Here is a 20,703-nt window from a genome sequence, read left to right as displayed (position 1 = left end):
CTTCGTGTTTATTAGGTTTTGAATAGATTTCTGGATAAACAAGCGAGCTGGGTCGTCCAGCTCCTAAGCCCATGTCTTCCCGAGGTCCGACAGGGCCTCCCAAACTCTTACATGGAAACGTCAAACTTCTTCACTAGTGCAACACATATTTATACAAGAAGAAAACGACAAGTCTGAAATGAACTTACTGCAGTAGCATTTCCTCCAACTTGCATGCATCGCAATTGAAACCAAGACCAGTTAGAATCCAACTCTGTAGATCTAAATGGAAAAAATATTCTTAAATGTTAATACTGTTCTTCCCCATAATCAAGCCACTAAACTTCTGAGGATAAGCTTTCCTCGATCTTCCGGATCCTGAAGAATTCTAAGTTTGTGTTGACAGTGACACAGGCTTCCAGGGTGCTAGGACTCCAGGGTGCACAATAGTTGGCACAAGCCACTCCTGGCCCCTCTCACCCTTCCTAGAAGCCAAGGCTCCAAAAAATAGATGTACTGTTTAGATTTTTTTCAGGTTGGCTATCGATTTGTCCAGTGTGACCCCTAACAGGAGCCTGGAGGGTGCTCACAGTCTTACCATCAAGTAGAAGGGAGTCTCAAGGTCACTCAACATCACCACCACCAGGGAGCGGAGGAAACTCAGGTTTTAGTGCTGCTTAAGTGAAAACTGCAAGTGCCTCCTATCCCCCACCGACACCTTATGCCCTACTTACCTATAACCTAAGATCAAATCAGAGCAAGAAAAAGGCAATAATTGTAGTCCCTAACAAAAGTAATTCACCAAGTGATCACCGTAAAGCAAGATATGACTGCGCGACAATATTAGAAATCTTTCTACTGAATCCACAGACATGAGCAAAAGGCAAGGCTAACCCATATTCAACACTAGCTTGTCCCACACTAACTGGAAAGGAATGTGGACATTTTAAAATGGGTATAGGTTGGGCTTCCCTGGTGGCGCAGTGGTTGAGAGTCCGCCTGCTAATGCAGGGGACACGGGTTCGTGCCCCGGTCCGGGAAGATCCCACATGCCGCGGAGCGGCTGGGTCCATGAGCTATGGCTGCGGAGCCTGCGCGTCCGGAGCCTGTGCTCCACAATGGGAGAGGCCACAACAGTGAGAGGCCCGCGTATCTCAAAATAAAATAAAATAAAATAAAATGGGTATAGGTTGAACACCCTTTACAAAATGGGCAAGGTAGAAAGAAAAGAAGCTTTAGATTCACCAAAAAATGTCTTTTATGCTGCCGTTCCTATTTCTCTTATTTCTCTGCCTATTGGTATCATTTAACTTTCGTAAATACTAGGATGTTATTTTGAAGCCAATAGCTACCATAAGATTAATAATAATACTAATACATATTATTATTACATATACATAGGACAAATCGCCTTCATGGTAATATATAAAAAGTAAAAATTAAACCATACTTTATAAGAAACAGATTTCTTATAAAGACAAAAAAGTCTCTTTTTAGGGCTTCCCTGGTGGCGCAGTGGTTGAGAGTCCACCTGCCGATGCAGGGGACACGGGTTCGTGCCCCGGTCCAGGGGGATCCCACATGCCGCGGGGCGGCTGGACCTGTGGGCCATGGCCGCTGAGCCTGCGTGTCTGGAGCCTGTGCTCCGCAACGGGAGAGGCCACAGCAGCGAGAGGACCGCATACCGCAAAAAAAAAAAAAAAAAAAAAATCTCTTTTTAGAATTTGATTACCAAGCAAGGTGACTAAGTTATATAGCTTGCTCTGAAATCCTTTCCCTGAAAGATCTTGCTTAGTCACCACATTTTCAAGTTGAGTTAGGTGCCATGCCCACCTTCCTTGGTCACAGGGTGGCAGCTAACAGCACAGTCTCTGGAGGCAGCCTGAAAGTGCAAATCTCAACTCTGCCATTATGAGTTGTACGGCCCTGGAGAAATTACTTAACCTCTCTGCACCTTACTTTCCTCATCTGTAAAGTAGGGATAATTACAGTATTATCCATTTTGCTCTCATAGAAATTAAATAAGCTAATATCTGAAAGGTGCCTGGCTCATGGTAAACACCACATGGCTAAAATTCTCATCACCACCATCATTACCATCATCGTGGTGACGCTGTCACACTGTTATAACCGGCAAGTTCCAGAGGACAGGAGTGTCCCACATTTTTCTCTCAACTCCTAGCACAGGAACATAATAGGTACCTGAATGTGGGCTGACTTTAAACTTTTATTTTTATTTTTATTTTTTTTGCGGTACGCGGGCCTCTCACTGTTGTGGCCTCTCCTGTTGCGGAGCACAGGCTCCAGACGCGCAGGCCCAGCAGCCATGGCTCACGGGCCCAGCCGCTCCGCGGCATGTGGGATCCTCCCGGACCAGGGAATGAACCCGCGTCCCCAGCATCGGCAGGCAGACTCTCAACCACTGCGCCACCAGGGAAGCCCCTACCACCAGGGAAGCCCCAACATTTTTAAAAGTCCTAAAATTGAGGATATACGTACTCAAATTTGCTAATCTGCCTTACAACATTTTTTAAACTAATTTTTACTGGAATATAGTTTCTTTACAATGCTGTGTTAGTTCCTACTGTACAGTAAAGTGAATCAGCTATTCGTATACATATATCCCCTTTTTTAAAAAATTTATTTTATTTATTTATTTATTTTTGACTGCGTTGGGTCTTCGTTGCTGCGTGGGGGCTTTCTCTAGTTGTGGCAAGCAGGGCTACTCTTCATTGCAGTGCATGGGCTTCTCATTGCCATGGCTTCTCTTGTTGCGGAGCACGGGCTCTAGGCACGCAGGCTTCAGTAGTTGTGGTACGTGGGCTCAGTAGTTGTGGCACACGGGCTTACTTGCTCCGTGGAATGTGGGATCTTCCCGGACCAGAGACCGAACCCGTGTCCCCTGCATTGGCAGGCAGGTTCTAAACCACTGAGCCACCAGGGAAGTCCCTCCCCTCTTTTTTTGGATTTCCTTTCCATTTAGGTCACCACAGAGCATTGAGTAGAGTTCCCTGAGTTATACAGTAGGTTCTCATTAGTTATCTATTTTATACATAGTATCAATAGTTTATATATGTCAATCCCAATCTCCCAATTCATCCCACCACCCCCTTTCCCCCCTTGGTGTCCATACGTTTGTTCTCTATGTCTGTGTCTCTATTTCTGCTTTGCAAATAAGATCATCTATACCATTTTCCTAGATTCCACATATATGTGTTAATATACGATATTTGTTTTTCTCTTTCTGACTTATTTCACTCTGTATCAGTCTCTAGGTCCATTTATGTCTCTACAAATGACGCAATTTCATTCCTTTTTATGGCTAAGTAATATTCCATTGTATATATGTACCACATCTTCTTTATCCATTCCTCTGTTGATGGACATTTAGGTTGCTTCCATGTCCTGGCTATTGTAAATAGTGCGGCAGTGAACATTAGGGTGCATGTGCCTTTTTTTTTTTGGCTGTGTTGGGTCTTTGTTGCTGTGCTCGGGCTTTCTTTAGTTGCAGCGAGCGGGGGCTACCCTTTGTTGTGGTGCGTGGGCTTCTCATTGCAGTGGCTTCTCTTGTTGCGGAGCACAGGCTCTAGGCACATGGGCTTCAGTAGTTGTGGCACACGGGCTCAGTAGTTGTGGCTCACAGGCTCAGTAGTTGTGGTGCACGGGCTCAGTTGCTCTGCAGCATGTGGGATCTTCCTGGACCAAGGCTCGAACCTGTGTCCCCTGCATTGGCAGGCGGATTCTTAACCATATGCCACCAGGGAAGTCCCCATGTGTCTTTCTGAATTATGGTTTTCTCTGGGTATATGCCCAGCAGTTGGATTGTTGGGTCATATGTTAATTCTAATTTTAGTTGGTGTTTTTTTTTTTTTGTGGTACGCGGGCTTCTCACTGTTGCCAGGGAGCACTGGTATTTATTTAAAATAAATAAATAAAATAAATAAATTTATTAAAAAATTACAAAACGAAAATAACAAGCTGGGGTCTGGCCACGTGCCAGGATTCATGTGAGTTCATTTGCTCACTCCTCCCAAAGCCCTAAGATGAGTATAAGCCTTCTCATCTCCACTTTTAAGGGAAGGAAACTGAGACACAGAGAGGTAAGGAACATGCTCACCTTACCAACAGCTAGGGATGGCAACGGGATTCAGACCCCCAGCAGCCAAGCTGCAGCATCCTCACACCTACCACCCACCTAGCACTGCCTTGTGAATCTCTGGGGTGCCTACTGCACCCAGGCTCACGTCAGCCTTCCCTTCCCACGTGTACCCCCCCAAGGGCCTCAGGAGTATAAAGTTTAAGCTCCCAGACTGGCCCTCAGACTGGCCACGCAGATCTTCCCCTTTGAATCTTATTTCTCCTCATTTTCCTATGCATATAAAAACTAGCTACTAAACAGTTCACTTTTTCCCACCTCTATATCTTCTCGTAAAGTCTGAGTGCGGCCCTTCTTTTTCCCTACCTTGTCTCCGTTATCAAAATCTCACCAGACCTTCGAAGTTCACTGCAAATGTGACCTCCTCCTTTACACTTTGCCTAATTTTCCAACCAGAAGTAGACACCATGCTCTGTTTCTATCAATGTTCTTTATAGTTTATTTTCTTATTTATGTTGTATTTGTACCCCCAGCCCACCAACAGTGACAAGGGTGAGACCCCCTGCACTTGTCACAGCCCATGACATACTTAATGGTGAACTTGAGAATAAACAGAGCCAGAGAGAGGAGCACTGGGACACTCAGCGTCACAGGCACTGGGCGAAGAGCTCCGAGGCCTGGAGGGTGGGAAGAGGCCAGACCATCAGGTCCACGCTGCAGTCAGCTCCCAGTGCAGCTTGCCATTTCCGCAGATGCCTAACCTGTCTTTTCCTTTTTGCTTGGCAAAAGCCGTAGTCTAAAAATTTTTTTCCCTTTGTAAACTCGTTGACTTGAAATTCTACTTAAAAACAAAACAAAACAAAACCTCCGGACTTCCCTGGTGGAGCAGTGGTTGAGAGTCCACCTGCCAATGCAGAGGACACGGGTTCGTGCCCCGGTCCGGGAAGATCCCACATGCCGCGGAGCAACTAAGCCCCTGTGCCACAACTACTGAGCCCGTGTGCCACAACTACTGAAGCCCACGCGCGTAGAGCCCATGTTCTGCAACAAGAGAAGCCACCGCAATAAGAAGCCCATGCACCGCAATGAAGAGCGGTCCCGGTTCACCGCAAGTAGAGAAAGACCGCGTGCAGCAACAAAGACCCAACGCAGCCAAAAATAAATAAATTAATTAAAAAAAACTTAAAAACCACAAAATCTCCTTTTAAGTAAACATTCCACCCATGCCAAACTGTTAATATGTTCATGCCTGGGAAACGGGACTCTGTGTGTGTGTGTGTGCGTGTGTGTGTGTGTGTGTGTGTGTGTGCAGCCAGGTAGCACGGGGAGAGGAAGGAGAGGGAAGGGGGTTCTAGAGCAGGGACTTTCACTTCCTACTTTATATACTCTGGGACTGTTTGGATTTTTTTCCCCAGTGAACTAATGTTTGTAAATTTTTTTTTTTTGCGGTACGCGGGCCTCTCACTGCTGTGGCCTCTCCCGTTGCGGAGCACAGGCTCTGGACACGCAGGCTCAGCGGCCATGGCTCACGGGCCCAGCCTCTCTGCGGCATGTGGGATCCTCCCGGACTGGGGCACGAACCCGTGTCCCCTGCGTCGGCAGGCGGACTCTCAACCACTGCACCACCAGGGAAGCCCTGTAAATTTTTTAATCAATAAAAAATGTTTAAAGAGCAGCCCTCCGCCTCATGAAAAGAAAATCCTTAGTGCCCTCATCAGCCTTGACCTTCTCTTGCCCAAATCCTAGACTGTTGCCCTTGGGTTATATGTACAGTGATTTTTTTTTTTTAAACAGTTGTTCTTGAATCATTTATAAGCATCATGATTCATACAGTTATATTTATCTAACTTTTAAAAGGGTAGTGATTAAACCTGCAACATCCCAAACAGGCCCTGCTGTCCAGCCTCATCAGGCTCTCAGGCAGCCCTTCCCTCAGCTGGGGAACACGTCAGAAAACCACCTGATTTCCTGGAACGGTTTAAGCTGGTGTTGTGCTGTAGTGGTGAGGAAAAGGGAGGGCCAGGTTCTGATGGGCAGGACCTCGCAGAGAGGAAGAGGGAAAGAGCACAGTGAGAGAGAAAGGAAGACAACACACTACACATCGCCTCAGTCTAGGCATCGCGACCTCTGGACAGAGTGGGTCATCACGTGCTAACTGGGGACAACTGACCTGGGGGAAAAAGTACATGAAGAATAAACTTGCCCTGGCAACCAAATCCCTCCACATTTCAAAAAGAGACAAGGTCAGGAGAGTGTATTAAAAATATCCTGGGTCCAGCATCTAAGAAAAAAGAAAAGAAGACAGGAAACTGATAGATATTCTGGAAGTAGTAAGAACACCCAAGAGAATTCCCTTTTCTAAATCATGACCTATGGAGTTCTATGGCTATAACATTTAGCCCATTTTGCTTTGATAAATTGATTTCTGAAAAAAAGAACTCAAGAAAGTACATAAAGTTTTTTTCAGTTAATCCATTAAAAAGAAAGTTATGGGGACTTCCCTGGTGGCACAGTGGTTAAGAATCTGCCTGCCAATGCAGGGGACACGGGTTCGAGCCCTGGTCCAGGAAGATCCCACATGCCGCGGAGCAACTAAACCCGTGCGCCACAACTACTGAGCCTGTACTCTAGAGCCCGCGAGTCACAACTACTGAGCCTGTGCACCTAGAGCCCGTGCTCCGCAACAAGACAAGCCACTGCAACGAGAAGCCCGCGCGCCGCAACAAAGACCCAATGCAGCCAAAAATAAATACGTTTTAAAAAAAAGAAAGTTATGTTGTTATTATTACTGTATAGTTTTTGCGCCAGGATACAAAATATCTCTTTACAAATTATCATAGATTTTACCCTATAGGAACAAATGCTCTTTATGGTAATCACACTGTAGTATCAGTATTCCTTAAGTCATAATATAAAATAAAACTGCTTGCCATGATTTCAAACAGCCTGCCTGCCTAGCTGGCTCCTTCCCTGGAAAAAGAACTGGCAGGGAAACAGGTGAGCTGACCTGGGGAGGCCAGCCATACAGAGACCTGAGCCACGACTGCTCAGAGGTGCCCCTGTACTTCCAGCCTCCTACTGGACTGTGGGACTGTGTCCAGAGGGGGCATCTTTCTCTGATGGCCGCAAAGGCCCCAGAAAGGCTACTACCAAGAGGTCAGAGCAGAGATAGGGACTAGCCAGAGGGGTCCAGGCAGCCCACGTCTTTCACATTGCAAACATTTGAAAATGCCACTGAAATTCATGCAAAAATCATTCCCTCGGGCTCTGCTATAAGTGTCGTTGGAGGCTGAGCTGCCGGATTTTGCTGGGGGCGCAGCCCTGATCTGACGAGGGTCTCCCGCCACCTGCAGTGACTGTCCACCTGGAGGAGCGACAGAGACCCCTTCCCCCAGGAGGCGTTAGAGCAAGACTCCTGTGTGCTGCTAATTATCAGAGACAAGAAAGGAAAAGGAGATGCTGCCTCAAGGCTTCTGTTCTGACTGTGGCTTCAACACTGCTTCCTCTCACACCAAGCTCTACAGCACAGCGACCAAGTAGAAAATAATTCATTTTCCGAGTTTACTCAATTACACAAGATTTAAATCTCCATGACTCATAATCAACCTCTCATTTTACTTGACGTCAAAGCAAACATAAAGGAAAAGGGGAGAGAGACCCACGTAACGAGGTAATCACTCCCACCCCCAGTGAGGAAAGTTCCCCTTACCGAATAAAACTCAGGTGGACACCAAGCGACCGGTGTGACCCCGAGCAGTCGATGCACAGGAACACCCCATAAGTGATGCTGGCCCAGCTGGGATTCTTGGCACCGCAGTCAAAACACACCTGAAAGAAAATTTCAAAATTCAGTTATTCATCGATTCTTATCAGCCAAATGAGCCACCCTATAGGACAGTACAGGATGTGGCTTCAAAGCTGCTTAATCTTTACAATTCAAACTGATTATTAGAGGGAATTCCCTGGCAGTCCAGTGGTTAGGACTCAGCATTTTCACTGCTAGAGCCCAGGTTCAATCCCTGGTGGGGGAACTAAGATCCCACAAGCTGCACAGTACGGCAAAAAAAAAAAAAAAAAGAATAATAGATAAACAAACTGGTTATTAGAAAAATATCTCACCTAGATTTTTTTTAAACCTCAAATTTCTATTTCTTTTATTATTATAATGTTACTGTATTATATAATTATATATCAATAGACAATAGAATGCATTAATTATATGTTATATATTTTTGTATATCTATTATAACAGTACATAGTATGCGTAGTGAAGAGAACTTAGATGTGTTTATTGCCTCAAACATGACTCATGCATGAAGCAGCGACAGGGTCCCTGCCACTGCCATGCATGAACGCTAGACAGCGATGCCCCTGCAGGCCAGGCCCAGGCCGCACTGCCCCCGGGCAGTGGCTCTACCACATGTCAGGCGTCTGTGCACATTCCTCCTCGCCCCAGCCAGAGGAGGAGAGTCCCCTGGATGCTCCCCTGGACCCTGCCCTCCAGGTACTGACCCCTCATGTAATCCCCACCCTCGACTTGCCCAGGAGGCCCGTGTGACCAATGACATGGCAGAAGTGCTGGCGCGCCCCTTCCGGGGTGAGGTCATAAAAGACCCTGGGGCTTCCTTTCTCTCTCTCGCTCTCCCCCCAGATCACTGGCTCTGGGGGACGCCAGGTGCCATGTCTTGAGGACACTGGGTCGCCCAGTGGGGAGAGCCACGTGGAGAGGAACTGAGGCCTTTAGTCCAACAGCCAGTGAGGAGCCGAGGCCGGCTGACCACCACGTGAGTGAGCTTGGAGTGGGGGCCCCAGCCTCCTGAGAAGCCCTGAGCCTTCCTTCCTCAGCACTGACTAAAGTCAACATTCCTCACCTGATAACAGGAGCACAAACGTACTTTAGAATACACAGTGCTTGTTGTGGAAATGAATACTTATGAGTAATTAGAGCCAGGACAACAGGACAGTTAAAAATTCCACAAATAATAGACTTGTTTTGAATTGTTTTCCAGAAAAAATAAAACTATATTTTAGCTAACTGAGCCACCCCCAGATTCCTGGCCCTCAGAACCTGTGTGAGACAACTTGTGTTTGTTGTTTTAAGATGCTGAGCTCCACAATAGATGCTAATAGAGAGAGCTGTTCCTGCGTGAAATGCCGTGTCCTTCATGACCTCTGCCCCTTCCACTCTGTCCAGGTCACTGTTATTACTCAGACACACAGCTCACGTCCAAGGAGTGGGCCCCCTCCTGCACAGCTCGGAGCTCCTGCAGCGTTGGGGGCCCTTCCCTCACCTTGCCTTCCGCCTGCATCTGCACAGAGCTCGGACGTGGCTAACGCTCAATAAATGTTTTCTGTGTGTTTTTTCATCTCCCACAGAGCCTGAAAAATAGTGATCTACCCATACAAAGCATTCAGGAAATACATGTTAGTCAAATGAACAACGTATAAAACTTATTACCAGCTCAAAAATTAGCACCAGCCCCCTCAACACTGAAGTCAAACATTCTTCATCTGATAACAGGACACAAAAGTACTTTAAAATACACAGTGCTTGTCACGGAATTAATATTTGTAACTAATTAACATCAGCACAACAGAGTGGTAAAAATTCCACGAATATGTTTCCCTGGTGGCGCAGTGGTTGAGAGTCCGCCTGCCAACGCAGGGGATGCGGGTTCGTGCCCCAGTCCGGGAGGATCCCACATGCCGCAGAGAGGCTGGGCCCGTGAGCCATGGCCGCTGAGCCTGCGTGTCCGGAGCCTGTGCTCCGCAGTGGGAGAGGCCACAACAGTGAGAGGCCCGCGTATTGCAAAAAAAAAAATTCCACGAATAGGAGGTTTTTTAAAAGCCCCCATCTTTTAGGTATGCTTTATAGGCAGAGCCACCTATGTGAAGGTTGTCTCAACTAAAACCATCAAGAAAGATCTGGGGACTTCCCTGGCAGTCCAGTGGTTAAGACACCACGCTTCCAATGCAGGGGGGAGCGGTTCAAACCCTGGTCAGGGAACTAAGATCCCACATACCATGCAGTGTGGCCAAAAAAAAAAAGGAAAGCAAGCTCGCTTCTGGCCTTTTGAGGGCAATACAAGCGTGAAAACACGCGTGGATTTTCCAAAGCCCCTCATGGTGACAGGTTCACAATAAGCAGGCAGGATTAGAGGGCTGACAGTTGACACGAGAGGCACCAGGCATTCACTCCAGTGTTTACTGACTGCCTGCTACGTGCCAGGCACTGTGGCAGAGGCTGAGGTATTAAGAAGTGGATGGCGGCACTGACTCCACAAACGCTTGCTGAGTCTCCCCATCTCCCCCTACCCCCGCCCCGGACAGGCCACTGAAGTGGGAGTAAAGGACACGGAAATGAAGATGCCCTGTGGTAACAGCCATGAGAGTAAGGAATGCCCACCCCTGGGATGCCAAACAGTGGGCCTGACTCTGCCAAAGGTGCCGCCCCTCTGCAAGAGGACACTGTGATCCCTCACTCACTTAGCTAACAGCTGTCACTATCAGTACGCCCCCGACACACACAGAGTGCACGTACAAAAGTGGCCTGGGAAGAGTCAGCCCGCGTGGAGCCCAGTCTAGCAGTCCCAGCGGGCAAGACAACTAGTTATAATGTTGAACCTTAGTAAGCAAGGACAGGATGCAAAAAGTTTTCTAGACAGGGCCCAAGTGGCATGTGGGATGTCAAGAATAGAGTCTAAAAGGGCAGAAGGGGCAAAAGCCTGTGCAGGAAATGGCCCTGTGCAGGGACACGACCCAGAGGTTGGGCGCACACAGCCCAGAGCAGGCAAGTCTGAGAATCACTCCCAAGGTGGTCGCAAGGCTGGTTACGAAAAGACAGCAGCGGGGCTTCTAACAAGTGGCCTCAGAATCCTCCTGACCCACCAACTAAGATGAGGAATTGCAGGCCTCTCGCCTTTCGAGACGGCCCGCACTCTTGTCTGGAGTGTGTTTCTCCCAAGGCCGTTCTCGCCTTTTGAGACAGACCATGTTCAGCCTACAGAATATGTATCTCTCTAAATAAATCCATTTCTGGACTCCCCTGGTGGTGCAGTGGTTAAGAATCCATTCCACAATGCAGGAGACACGGGTTCGAGCCCTGGTCCGGGAAGATCCCACATTGCCGCGGAGCAACTAAGCCCGTGCGCCACAGCTACTGAGCCTGCATGCTAGAGCCCGCGAGCCGCAACTACTGAGCCCACATGCCACAACTACTGAAGCCCGCGTGCCTAGAGCCCGTGCTCTGCAACAAGAGAAGCCACCGCAATGGGAAGCCCATGCACCACTCGCCACAACTAGAGAAAACCTGCACGTGGCAAAGGAAGACCCAAGGCAGCCAAAAATAAATAAATAATCCTTCTTTCTCCTGAAAAAAAAAAAACAGATGAGGAATTGCAGAATGCAGCTCTGTGAGGGCTGGGGCCTTGTTCACCTGAGCTGAGCGCTGAGCACTGAGCCTGGCACAAAGCAGGCACCGAATGCAAATACAGGTGGTAGAAGAGCTCACGAGCTGAGACTGGGCCCCGTGGGATCTGAGGTCAGAGGGCAGTTCGAAATCCAAGTCTGGCTCTCTGCTGGAGCAGGGACTCCATTTTGTTTTGATGGGCAAGTGGAGATATGGTCTTCTAAGCAGAGTATCAGTTCTTATGGTGATAAAAAGTAGTTTGGGACGAACAATTTGTTTTGCTACATGGTCAGAATAATTACTATAGAAATCACAGCTAATATTGAGTGTTTGCTCCATGTCAGGCACTGCTGTTGGCCAACAGAATCTTGATAACAACCCTATAAGAAGGTACTGTTCTTATGCCCATCTGGGCCAGCTTCCGGGCCTGTGTGTGATCGACGCAGTCACACAGGACACCGCACACAGAAGCGCCCATAGGTGGTTAATGCTCTGCTGTCTCATCTTGAAATTCTTAGTACTTTTGAAACAAGGGCCCTGCATGTTCACTTTGCACATTTCAAGTTCCCTGCAGAGTATATAGCGCCAGTTTTCATCCCCGTGTTAGAGAAAACTAAGGACACATGAAGTTAAGTGTCATAGCTAAGACATGGCATCACAGAGACTGGACCCCGGGCAGTCTGCCCCGGAGTGTACTCGTCACCCCTTCACTACACTGCCTCTTACCCCGCCAGGCAGCGCTTTATCTGTCCTCCAGGCACTAGACAGACCGTATGCTTCCTGAAGGCAGGAGCCTGTCTCTTTTTCCATCAGTACATCCTCAGTGCTCTGCAGTGCCCGGCATGCTGCAGGTGCTTAACTGGTATTTGCTGAATGAATATTTGCTGAATAACTCAAACAATCAATATAACACTAAGGGAAGAGCAGAGACAAGGGAGGATTTCACAAACTAGAAAACTGGCCCTTTGAGTTAAAACCTTTGATCCAGAGTAAAGAGCCATCATACATGAGAGGGAGAACTGGACACCACATTCTAAAAGCAAACTGAGGTGTTTTTCTTTAAGTACTTTCCTGTCTTGTGTGTCTTAGAGCTCTTTTTAACCATCTCATTTTAAAAATGCTTATCAACTCTTCCACATCATTAAAACTAGTTTTCATCTTTGCTTAGGTAATGGTTTCTTATTAACAATCAAATAAAAAGTCTTAATCAAGAAATGTAGCACAGGGCTTCCCTGGTGGCGCAGTGGTTGGGAGTCCGCCTGCCGATGCAGGGGACGCAGGTTCGTGCCCCGGTCCGGGAAGATCCCACATGCCGCAGAGCGGCTAGGCCCGTGAGCCATGGCCGCTGAGCCTGCGCGTCCGGAGCCTGTGCTCCGCAACGGGAGAGGCCACAACAGTGAGAGGCCCGCGTATAGCAAAAAAAGAAAAAAAAAAAAGAAATGTAGCACAAGACTGTGGAACACTACCAGAAAATATTTTTGCTCGATGCTTTTATGAATCCTACTACAGAATATAAAATTTTCTACAAGTGTGTTGTTCATAATTAAAATAATAATAACAACAAAAAATTGCTGACATGTATTGAGGGCCAGTATATACAGGTACTGCTCTAGGTGCTTTTCTTGGATTTTCTCATTTAATCCTCACAATAACTCTCTGAATTAGGTCTAGCTCATGTCTCATTTTCAGATGAGGAAAATAAGGTACAAAGTAGTCAAATAACCTGCCCAAGGTGACAGGAAGTCCCAGGGTCTGGATAACAATTTACAAGCAAGCCCACACACGTCCCTCAAAAGTGTTCTTGGTATAAAGACACTGACTTCTAATTTAAACGGGACCTCTTTTGATGAATTCAGTCAGAGAGAATATATGTTGGGTTTCTGAGATAAAGCAGACCAAAAAATGTATAGTTTCTACACTGCTAACTGCAGATCCTAATCTGGTCTAGTTTACATCAACCCCTCTTTATAAACAGATTAACCTAAATTCGAAAGTCAAGAAAATAGCAAAGAAATCGGCACTGGAGAATTCCTGGAACCTCTTTCCCCTCCTGACTTTCCTACGTTCATCAGATATCAACTCCTATAAACTGTTTCCTTGCTCACTTCTCTTAGGCTGTAAAAACATGGGCTCCCCTCCACCTAGACCTAAAACAAAGACATCTAAGTTTTGTAAAACTCTGGGACTTTCTTTCTATGCCATCATGTCATGGCACACAGAGTCCATGCTGACACGACGGCCCTTTGCACTGTCCAGGTTCCACTCTGACCTGTGATCCTCAGCAGAGGGTGTCACTTTAGCCCGATGTGTCACCACGTCTCCAGCCAGTAGCGAAAAGTTGTTAAGAGTCATGGGTGGGGGGAAGGGACAGTCTCTGGAGATGAAAAAAAAAAGGAAAACCCCCATCTCCAAAGAGAGAGACAAAAGGGAAGGAAGGGAAAGGGGTCTGTGGTGGGCTTTCTTAGCAAGAGACAAGAGCGCGAAGCCACTTAGCAGTGATCACTTAGCAGCTTTATCAGACAGGGAAACTGAGGCTGCCACCAGAGGACACAGCTTCCCTGAGGAGCTTCAGAGGTGAGCTCGGAGGCAGGGAGGTGGCGAGCCGAGTTTCCCCGAGCGCCCAGCGCTACCAGCTGGAGTTTCTGGCCCGGCGCATGCTTCCCGGCTGGGTCATAGGTGGCCTGTGGTCTCCGCCCCCAGTCGCAGGAGCCGCGGGTACGCCCCCTAGCCCTCCCTCGGGCCCCCGAGCTCGCCCCCCGCTCTCTCAGGAACTCGTGTCCACTCCGCCCCCACCAAAAGCCGCCTCCGACCCCCGTAAGTTCCCCGGCCCGGTGTTAGGAGCCCACAAGGGTCCGCCCCCGGGACCCCCAGATGCTCTCGCCTCCCGCCCCCAGGACTCCCAGGTGCCCGCCCTGCCTCGGACCCTGGGGTGCGCCCCCTACCCCGCCCCTCCCTTGCTGAAGCTGCGGGGCGGCGCACAGTCCGGACCCAGGCGAGGCCCAGCCGCTGCGGCCGCACAGTGCGACGTGTCACAGGCCGGGCCGGCTCCTCCTCCCGCGGCCGCGGCCACTGGCGCCGCAGGGGCCTCCCGCAGGGTCCGGCAGGGATGCCAAGCAAGCCTGAACACGTCCGGCGGCCGTTACCTTGTTGGTGGGCACCGACCGGAGGCGCTTGAAGATGGTCAGGATGTCCTGCTTGCTGGGGTCCCCCATGGTCACCAAAGAAACGAGGCGCAGCTGGCCCCGCCAACCGGGAAGGGCAGAGTAGGAGCGGTTGCCGCCTCCGGGAGGTAGACGATGGCCGAAGGGCGGGGCTGCCCGTGACGATCAGACCGGGCCTCTCGATGTCCCCGCCCACTGCCGGAGCGCACGCGCCACTCTCCCCAGTGGCCCTCGCTTAACAGTGCCACTGGCTCCTCCCACTCAGGCCCCGCCCCGGTTCCTACGCAGGAGGCTCGCGCGCTTCCTCCAGGTCTTCGCCGGGCCTCCACTCCCGGCAGTAAGTGGCGAAGCTCGGTCCGGGTTGGGTTTGTACCTGCGCGCACGGCTGGTCGAGCCACCGCCGCTTCGGCTGACGGACTGCTTCCTCGGCCAAGGTCCTCTCACCGCCTCCCCGTGAGAGCGGCAGAACCTGTCACTCCAAGTGGCAAAGGAGGAAACTTGCGGGGCAAGGGCCTCCCCGCCGGCTCCCCACACCCGAGGACTCAGTCCAGGAGCCGGATTTTCGCTAGTCGCCTGAGCCCTGGTGGGAGGCGTCCTATGGCGAAAAGGATCAGTTTGGGTTATGTCAGTGAGAGAGTCAGCAGTTCTCCTGAGGCAAAAGGCGTTCAGTCAAATCTGATGAATATAGACAAGAAAAGAAGCTGGCCCTTTCCTACCCTTCTAGCTGGAGGGTTTAAACGCTTGGAGAACGGTGCCTGTTTTGCCTTAGTGGGTGTGGAGCCACCTAGTGAGGTTCCGCGGGTCAGGAGAAGGATAACAGGTTTTGGAGTCAAATGCAACACCTTGGCTCCAAGCTCACTCCAGCCAGCTCCTTCCCAGCTCTGTGACCTTGGTCAGATCACGTCTCTAAAGCTGGGTTTGCTCCTCTGTGCAGCGGGGTGAGAGATGGGGAATCAGTGCTGAGCAGTACAGGAGAGCAGCTTCCCAGTGAAGCCCTGGGAAAGGCTTTGGCAGTGGTCTTTCAACCTGTCTGGTTAGATGCCCTCAGGGAAGTTGGAAGCTTGCAGGGTTGGAACTATTCCAAGGAAGGGAAATGTATTTACCTAACTGTAAAAAGTTACTTTTACAGTAAGTTTCAGCTGTGACTGAAAGTTCTGCCTTGTACTGAGTCAAAGTATATACATACCGGGCTTCCCTGGTGGCGCAGTGGTTGAGAGCCCACCTGCCGATGCAGGGGACACAGGTTCATGCCCCGGTCCGGGGAGATCCCACATGCCGCGGAGCGGCTGGGCCCGTGAGCCATGGCCGCTGAGCCTGCGCGTCCGGAGCCTGTGCTCCGCAACGGGAGAGGCCACAGCAGTGAGAGGCCCGCGTACTGAAAGAAAAAAATATAAATAAATAAATAAATAAATATATATACACACACATACCCCTGTACTTTGTGTCCCTAGGTACGGGTTTGACCCTACACAGAATACCTGGCATGTTTATGAGGCCTGTGCTTTCTGATGGGAATGGGAATGATGGTCCCATTTACTATTTGGAGTTGAAATCTTCTTACCAAGTTATATATCAGATTCAGGATATTGTCTACTCCAGTCTCCAGTATAGAGATCCCTGAGAAGAAGAAAAAAAGTGCAATGAAGTGTAGACAGTATCTACACTAGTTGGGGCATAAGGGGACACACACACCCCCCCAAAAAATACCATTTGTACACCCACCTTTCTCTTTTCTATCATCTGCTTAAGCGTTCTTCATAGAACTTGTTATCACCTAAGGCCATAATGTGTAATACTCCCCTCCGCTGAATATAAATTTTTTGAGATCAGATGTATTGCATCTATCTCTCTATAGAGATATATATATATCTCTCTATATATCTCTCTATATCTCTCTATCCCCAGCACCTAGAACAAAGCCTGGTACATAGTATGCATTCAGTAAGGATGCGTGGAATGGGCTTAGAATGTAGAAAGCTGCAAAGAACGTCACTCCTAACATAATAATGAGAAAAGGCTGGATAACCTTTAAAATCATAACTTCTCTTGAGCCCATCAGAGAGCTGAGAGCAAAGCAACCAAGTAAGCTGAATTCCAAAGAGAGCCTAGCCTCTCCAAACACACTTGGAACAAAGAGCTCTTTCACCTTTGGCAAAGCACAGGGGAAAGAGGTGGCTGCCATACAAGTGGGCAAGAGGAAATCAGTTAAAATTTTAATGAATTCTTAGAGGCCAAGCATGGGCTAGCATGTCAATTTGGAATAGCTAGAAGCCTCAGAAACAAGAAGAGTTTACATTCATTCACAAGCGCTTTTCCGTAAACCTCCATCAGAAATCTTTCTTCATGAGAAAGATGGAGACAGAGATCTCTGACATCAGAGAGAAACCCCTTGGTAGGGCAGGCACCCAACTTTTGGGGGATGGGCACAAAACCCCACCTGCTTCCCTTCTCTCTTAGAAAGCAAAAGCAGCAAACTCACTCTCCCTCAGGCTACAAGCAAAGATCCATTGCTGCCAGGAGTAGAAGCAAAATCTAGTCATACCAAATCCTGAAGAGGATAGGAAATCCTCTTGCTCTCAAAGGAGGGTAGGCAGAAATTCATTGCTTCAGATCTGAGCATAATAGAACACAGAAGAGCTTCGAAAGAAGGGCCCAGCCAACAGGCAGGCCCACGTCGCCCTCTGGGTACTGTCCTTGCCATCTGAGTCTTATGGGGATATCCTGGTGTGGCTCTGGCCAAGTGAGACAACATTTAGTTTATTTAGTCCATCCAGCCGGACAGGAGCTTGCTGAAAGCCAAGTGCCACTCTAGGAAAAACCAGACATGTTTACATAGTCATAGGATGAATCACAAAGTTAGAATAAGCACAGATCTCATCCTTGCCCTGGTGGACTTTAGTTAGTGCTGAGAAGAAAACAAATTGCTGACTTAAAAAAACAACAACACACACACACAATGTAAGAGCTGTGAGTTGAATGTATTCAGTGTCTTCCTGAGGACTCTAACCCAGGAGACAGCCTTTCAGATAGCCTTGATGTACTGTTCCAAAGAGGTGAGGGAGGAACCGGGATATATATGAACTGGGGAGGGGGGCTGGAAAAAAACATGTAGTTGAACGTCAAAAGATTACTGGGAATCACAAAAACAGATATCTCAAGTTAATGATTTTAGTGCTTTTCTCTGTATGGGAAGATAACAAGAACCTGGGGTTACTGAAATTTTTCCTTAGTTGTGTATCTTAACTATCTCAGGGCCAGTATCCAAAGGACAGAATGACTCCTGTTTTTCACCATCCTGAATTCCCCTCAGGTACACTGTCAGTGGGTGACTGCAGTGGCTATTGGCTTGATCCTTGTAGAACTGGAATGGCAGGCAACTTACGAAGTGAACACTATCTCAGACATGCCATTTCTGTACAGGTCAGATACTTTTGAAAATGAGCTCATGGAATCATGAGCAACCTTATCTGCTTTTTTTAAAAAATTAATTAATTTATTTATTTTGGCTGTGCCGGGTCTTAGTTGCAGCACGTGGGATCTTTAGTTGCGGCCTGCAGGATCTTTTAGTTGCAGCATGCGGGCTTCTTAGTTGTGGCATACATGCGGGATCTAGTTCCCCGACCAGGGATCTGCATTGGGAGCGCGGAGTCTTACCCACTGGGCCACCACGGAATTCCCAGTCTTACCTGATTTCCACCAATCCGTATATGCTCAGGCAGTGCACTTGTTACCAAACTGAACTTGGGTCTGCTTGCCCGCTGCACAACAAAGCCAGTTTACTGACACTGGGTTGTGGTGAAGGAAAGCACATTGTTTATTGCAGGCACCAAGCAAGGAGAATGGGCAGCTCATGCTCCAAGACCCAAACTCCTCGATGGTTTTCAGGGAATGGGTTTTAAAGGCAACATTGGGGTGAGGGTTTCAGCTCGTGGGCTTTCTTCTGATTGGTTGGTGGTGAGTTAACAGGGTGATATTTCAGGAATCTTCTGGTTCCAACCAGTCTGGGGTCAATGTGCTTGGGGTCAGCATGTAGTCAACAACCTCCACCTGCATGGGGTCTTTGTTTCTGCAGAACAACTCAAAGATGCATCAGATTGTTCTGACAGTTGTTATGAGGATGAACCAGGACTCTGCTCTATCGATGAACTAGTTTCTTGACTGCTTTTCCTTTGTTTCTACATTTCCTCACTTCCTTGATTAGTAGCTGCTTGAGTCTGGTCTTTGGAACTCAGGGAAGTTCTGGGAGACTAAAGCCGTTTTTCACAAACAAGAGACAGGGGACACAGAGGGGCTTTTGTACCCAGGAGGGCCCTGTGGAGTCCTGCTTGGTTTCACACTTCTGGAAATTCACAAATGCCCTCTCCGCCCCCGTTTATTTGGCTGTGCTGTGTGGCTTGCGGGATCTTAGTTCCCTGACCAGGGATCGAACCCGTGCCCCCTGTGTGGAAGCGCGGAGTCCTAGCTCCTGGACTGCCAGGGAATTCACCTTGATTGATTTTTTTTAATCAATTTATTTATTTTTGGCTGGGTTGGGTCTTCATTGCTGCACGCAGGCTTTCTCTAGTTGTGGCAAGTGGGGGCTACTCTTCATTGTTGTGCGCAGGCTCCTCATTGCGGTGGCTTCTCTTGCTGCAGAGCATGGACTTTAGGTGCGTGGGCTTCAGTAGTTGTGGCACGTGGGCTCATAGTTGTGGCTCATAGGCTCTAGAGCGTAGGCTCAGTAGTTGTGGCGCATGGGCTTAGTTGTTCCACGGCACGTGGGATCTTCCTGGACCAGGGCTCGAACCCGTGTCCCCTGCATTGGCAGGCGGATTCTTAACCACTGCACCACCAGGGAAGCCCCTTGATTGATCTTTTAGAAGTAGAAATTTAGGACTGCGCACAGCAACGAAGACCCAACTCAGCCAAAAATAAAATAAATTTATTTAAAAAAAAAAAGAAATTTAAGCTGATGCCATTACCGCCTTTAATGGGATAAAAGATTTAGAATCCTCATTACTGTGACATTTGCAACATTACAATATTATAAAAAAATAATTGGATAGTGAAATGAAAAATTATGTTGACACAAAACCTGTACTTGTATGTTTATAACGCATTTATTTGTAATCAAAAACTAGAAACAACCCAAATATCCTTCACTTGGACTAACAAACCATGGTAAATGCATTCCATGTAAACTACCCACAATAAGTAGTAACAAACTGATCCGTGAAACCACGTGGATGGATCTCAGACGAATTATGTGAAGTGAAAGATAAGACAATTTCAAAAAGCTACATATTGTATGATTCCATTCACATGACATTCTGGAAAAGGCAAAACTGTGGAAACAAGACCGATCAGTGGTTTCCAGGGGCTGGAAATACAAGGAGGGGTTGATTACGGAGGACCAGGCAGAAATCTGGAGAGTGAGGGGACAGTTCTCTATCTTGTTTGTGGTGGTGGTTACATGACGTATGTGCATTTGTCAAATTATACACTAAACAGGGTGCATTTTACTGTATGTAAACTATACCTTAAAAAATAAAAAAAGATGGGAAACAAAGACGTGCTCAGCAGTATAAGACTTCTCACACTTGGAACGTCATTAAACATTTTTAGTGGAAGCGTATTTAGGGACAGGAGAAAATGCTCAGGATCAAATATTAAGAGAATGAAGCAGGGTACCAAACTACGTTTAGAGTATGATCCCAGTTTTGTAAAAAACACACACGTTAATGATAAGGACAATGAAACATGGGCACATGTGTATGTATAGAAAAAAGACTAGAAAAAATGCACCAGAATGTCAGCAGTATTACCTCTGGATGTTGGGACTTTAATGTTTTTCTGAATACTTTTGCTTAGTTTCCAAGTTTTCATCTGAACCTTTGTTCCTTTTACAACTACTGAGTGGTCATTAACATTGTTATTTGAAAACTATTATAGAGGGGCAGGAGCAGCCTGGCTAATCTTGACCAGGAAGTGGCCAATGAGCTGCACACAGTTCGCTTGCAGTCAGTTTCACCTTGTTGATCAAATGCCATCCGGCTCGGGGCTGTTTGTTCTCAGACCTC

At 48.0% G+C, this 20,703-nt stretch overlaps 1 protein-coding gene across 2 annotated transcripts in view; it reads right to left on the bottom strand.

Moving 5' to 3' along the window:
• Nucleotides 1–14,795, bottom strand: part of ARFGAP3 (ARF GTPase activating protein 3) — a 55,057-nt gene extending 40,262 nt beyond the window's left edge. For both annotated transcript variants that reach the window (XM_030855738.2, XM_030855739.2), the window contains exons 1-3: nucleotides 14,627–14,795; nucleotides 7,785–7,903; nucleotides 189–261 (exon numbers count right to left, since the gene is read on the bottom strand). In XM_030855738.2, coding sequence (XP_030711598.1) covers nucleotides 189–261; nucleotides 7,785–7,903; nucleotides 14,627–14,695 — 261 coding nt within the window. In that variant the 5' untranslated portion in view covers nucleotides 14,696–14,795. The remainder of the gene's footprint in view (nucleotides 1–188; nucleotides 262–7,784; nucleotides 7,904–14,626) is intronic.
• Between the last annotated feature and the right edge of the window lie 5,908 nt (nucleotides 14,796–20,703).

Source organism: Globicephala melas, chromosome 10 (genome assembly GCF_963455315.2).
Source record: "Globicephala melas chromosome 10, mGloMel1.2, whole genome shotgun sequence".
NCBI classification, from domain to species: domain Eukaryota; kingdom Metazoa; phylum Chordata; class Mammalia; order Artiodactyla; family Delphinidae; genus Globicephala; species Globicephala melas.
Note: the sequence above shows the minus strand (reverse complement) of the source record. Positions and strands in the feature narration are given on the sequence as shown.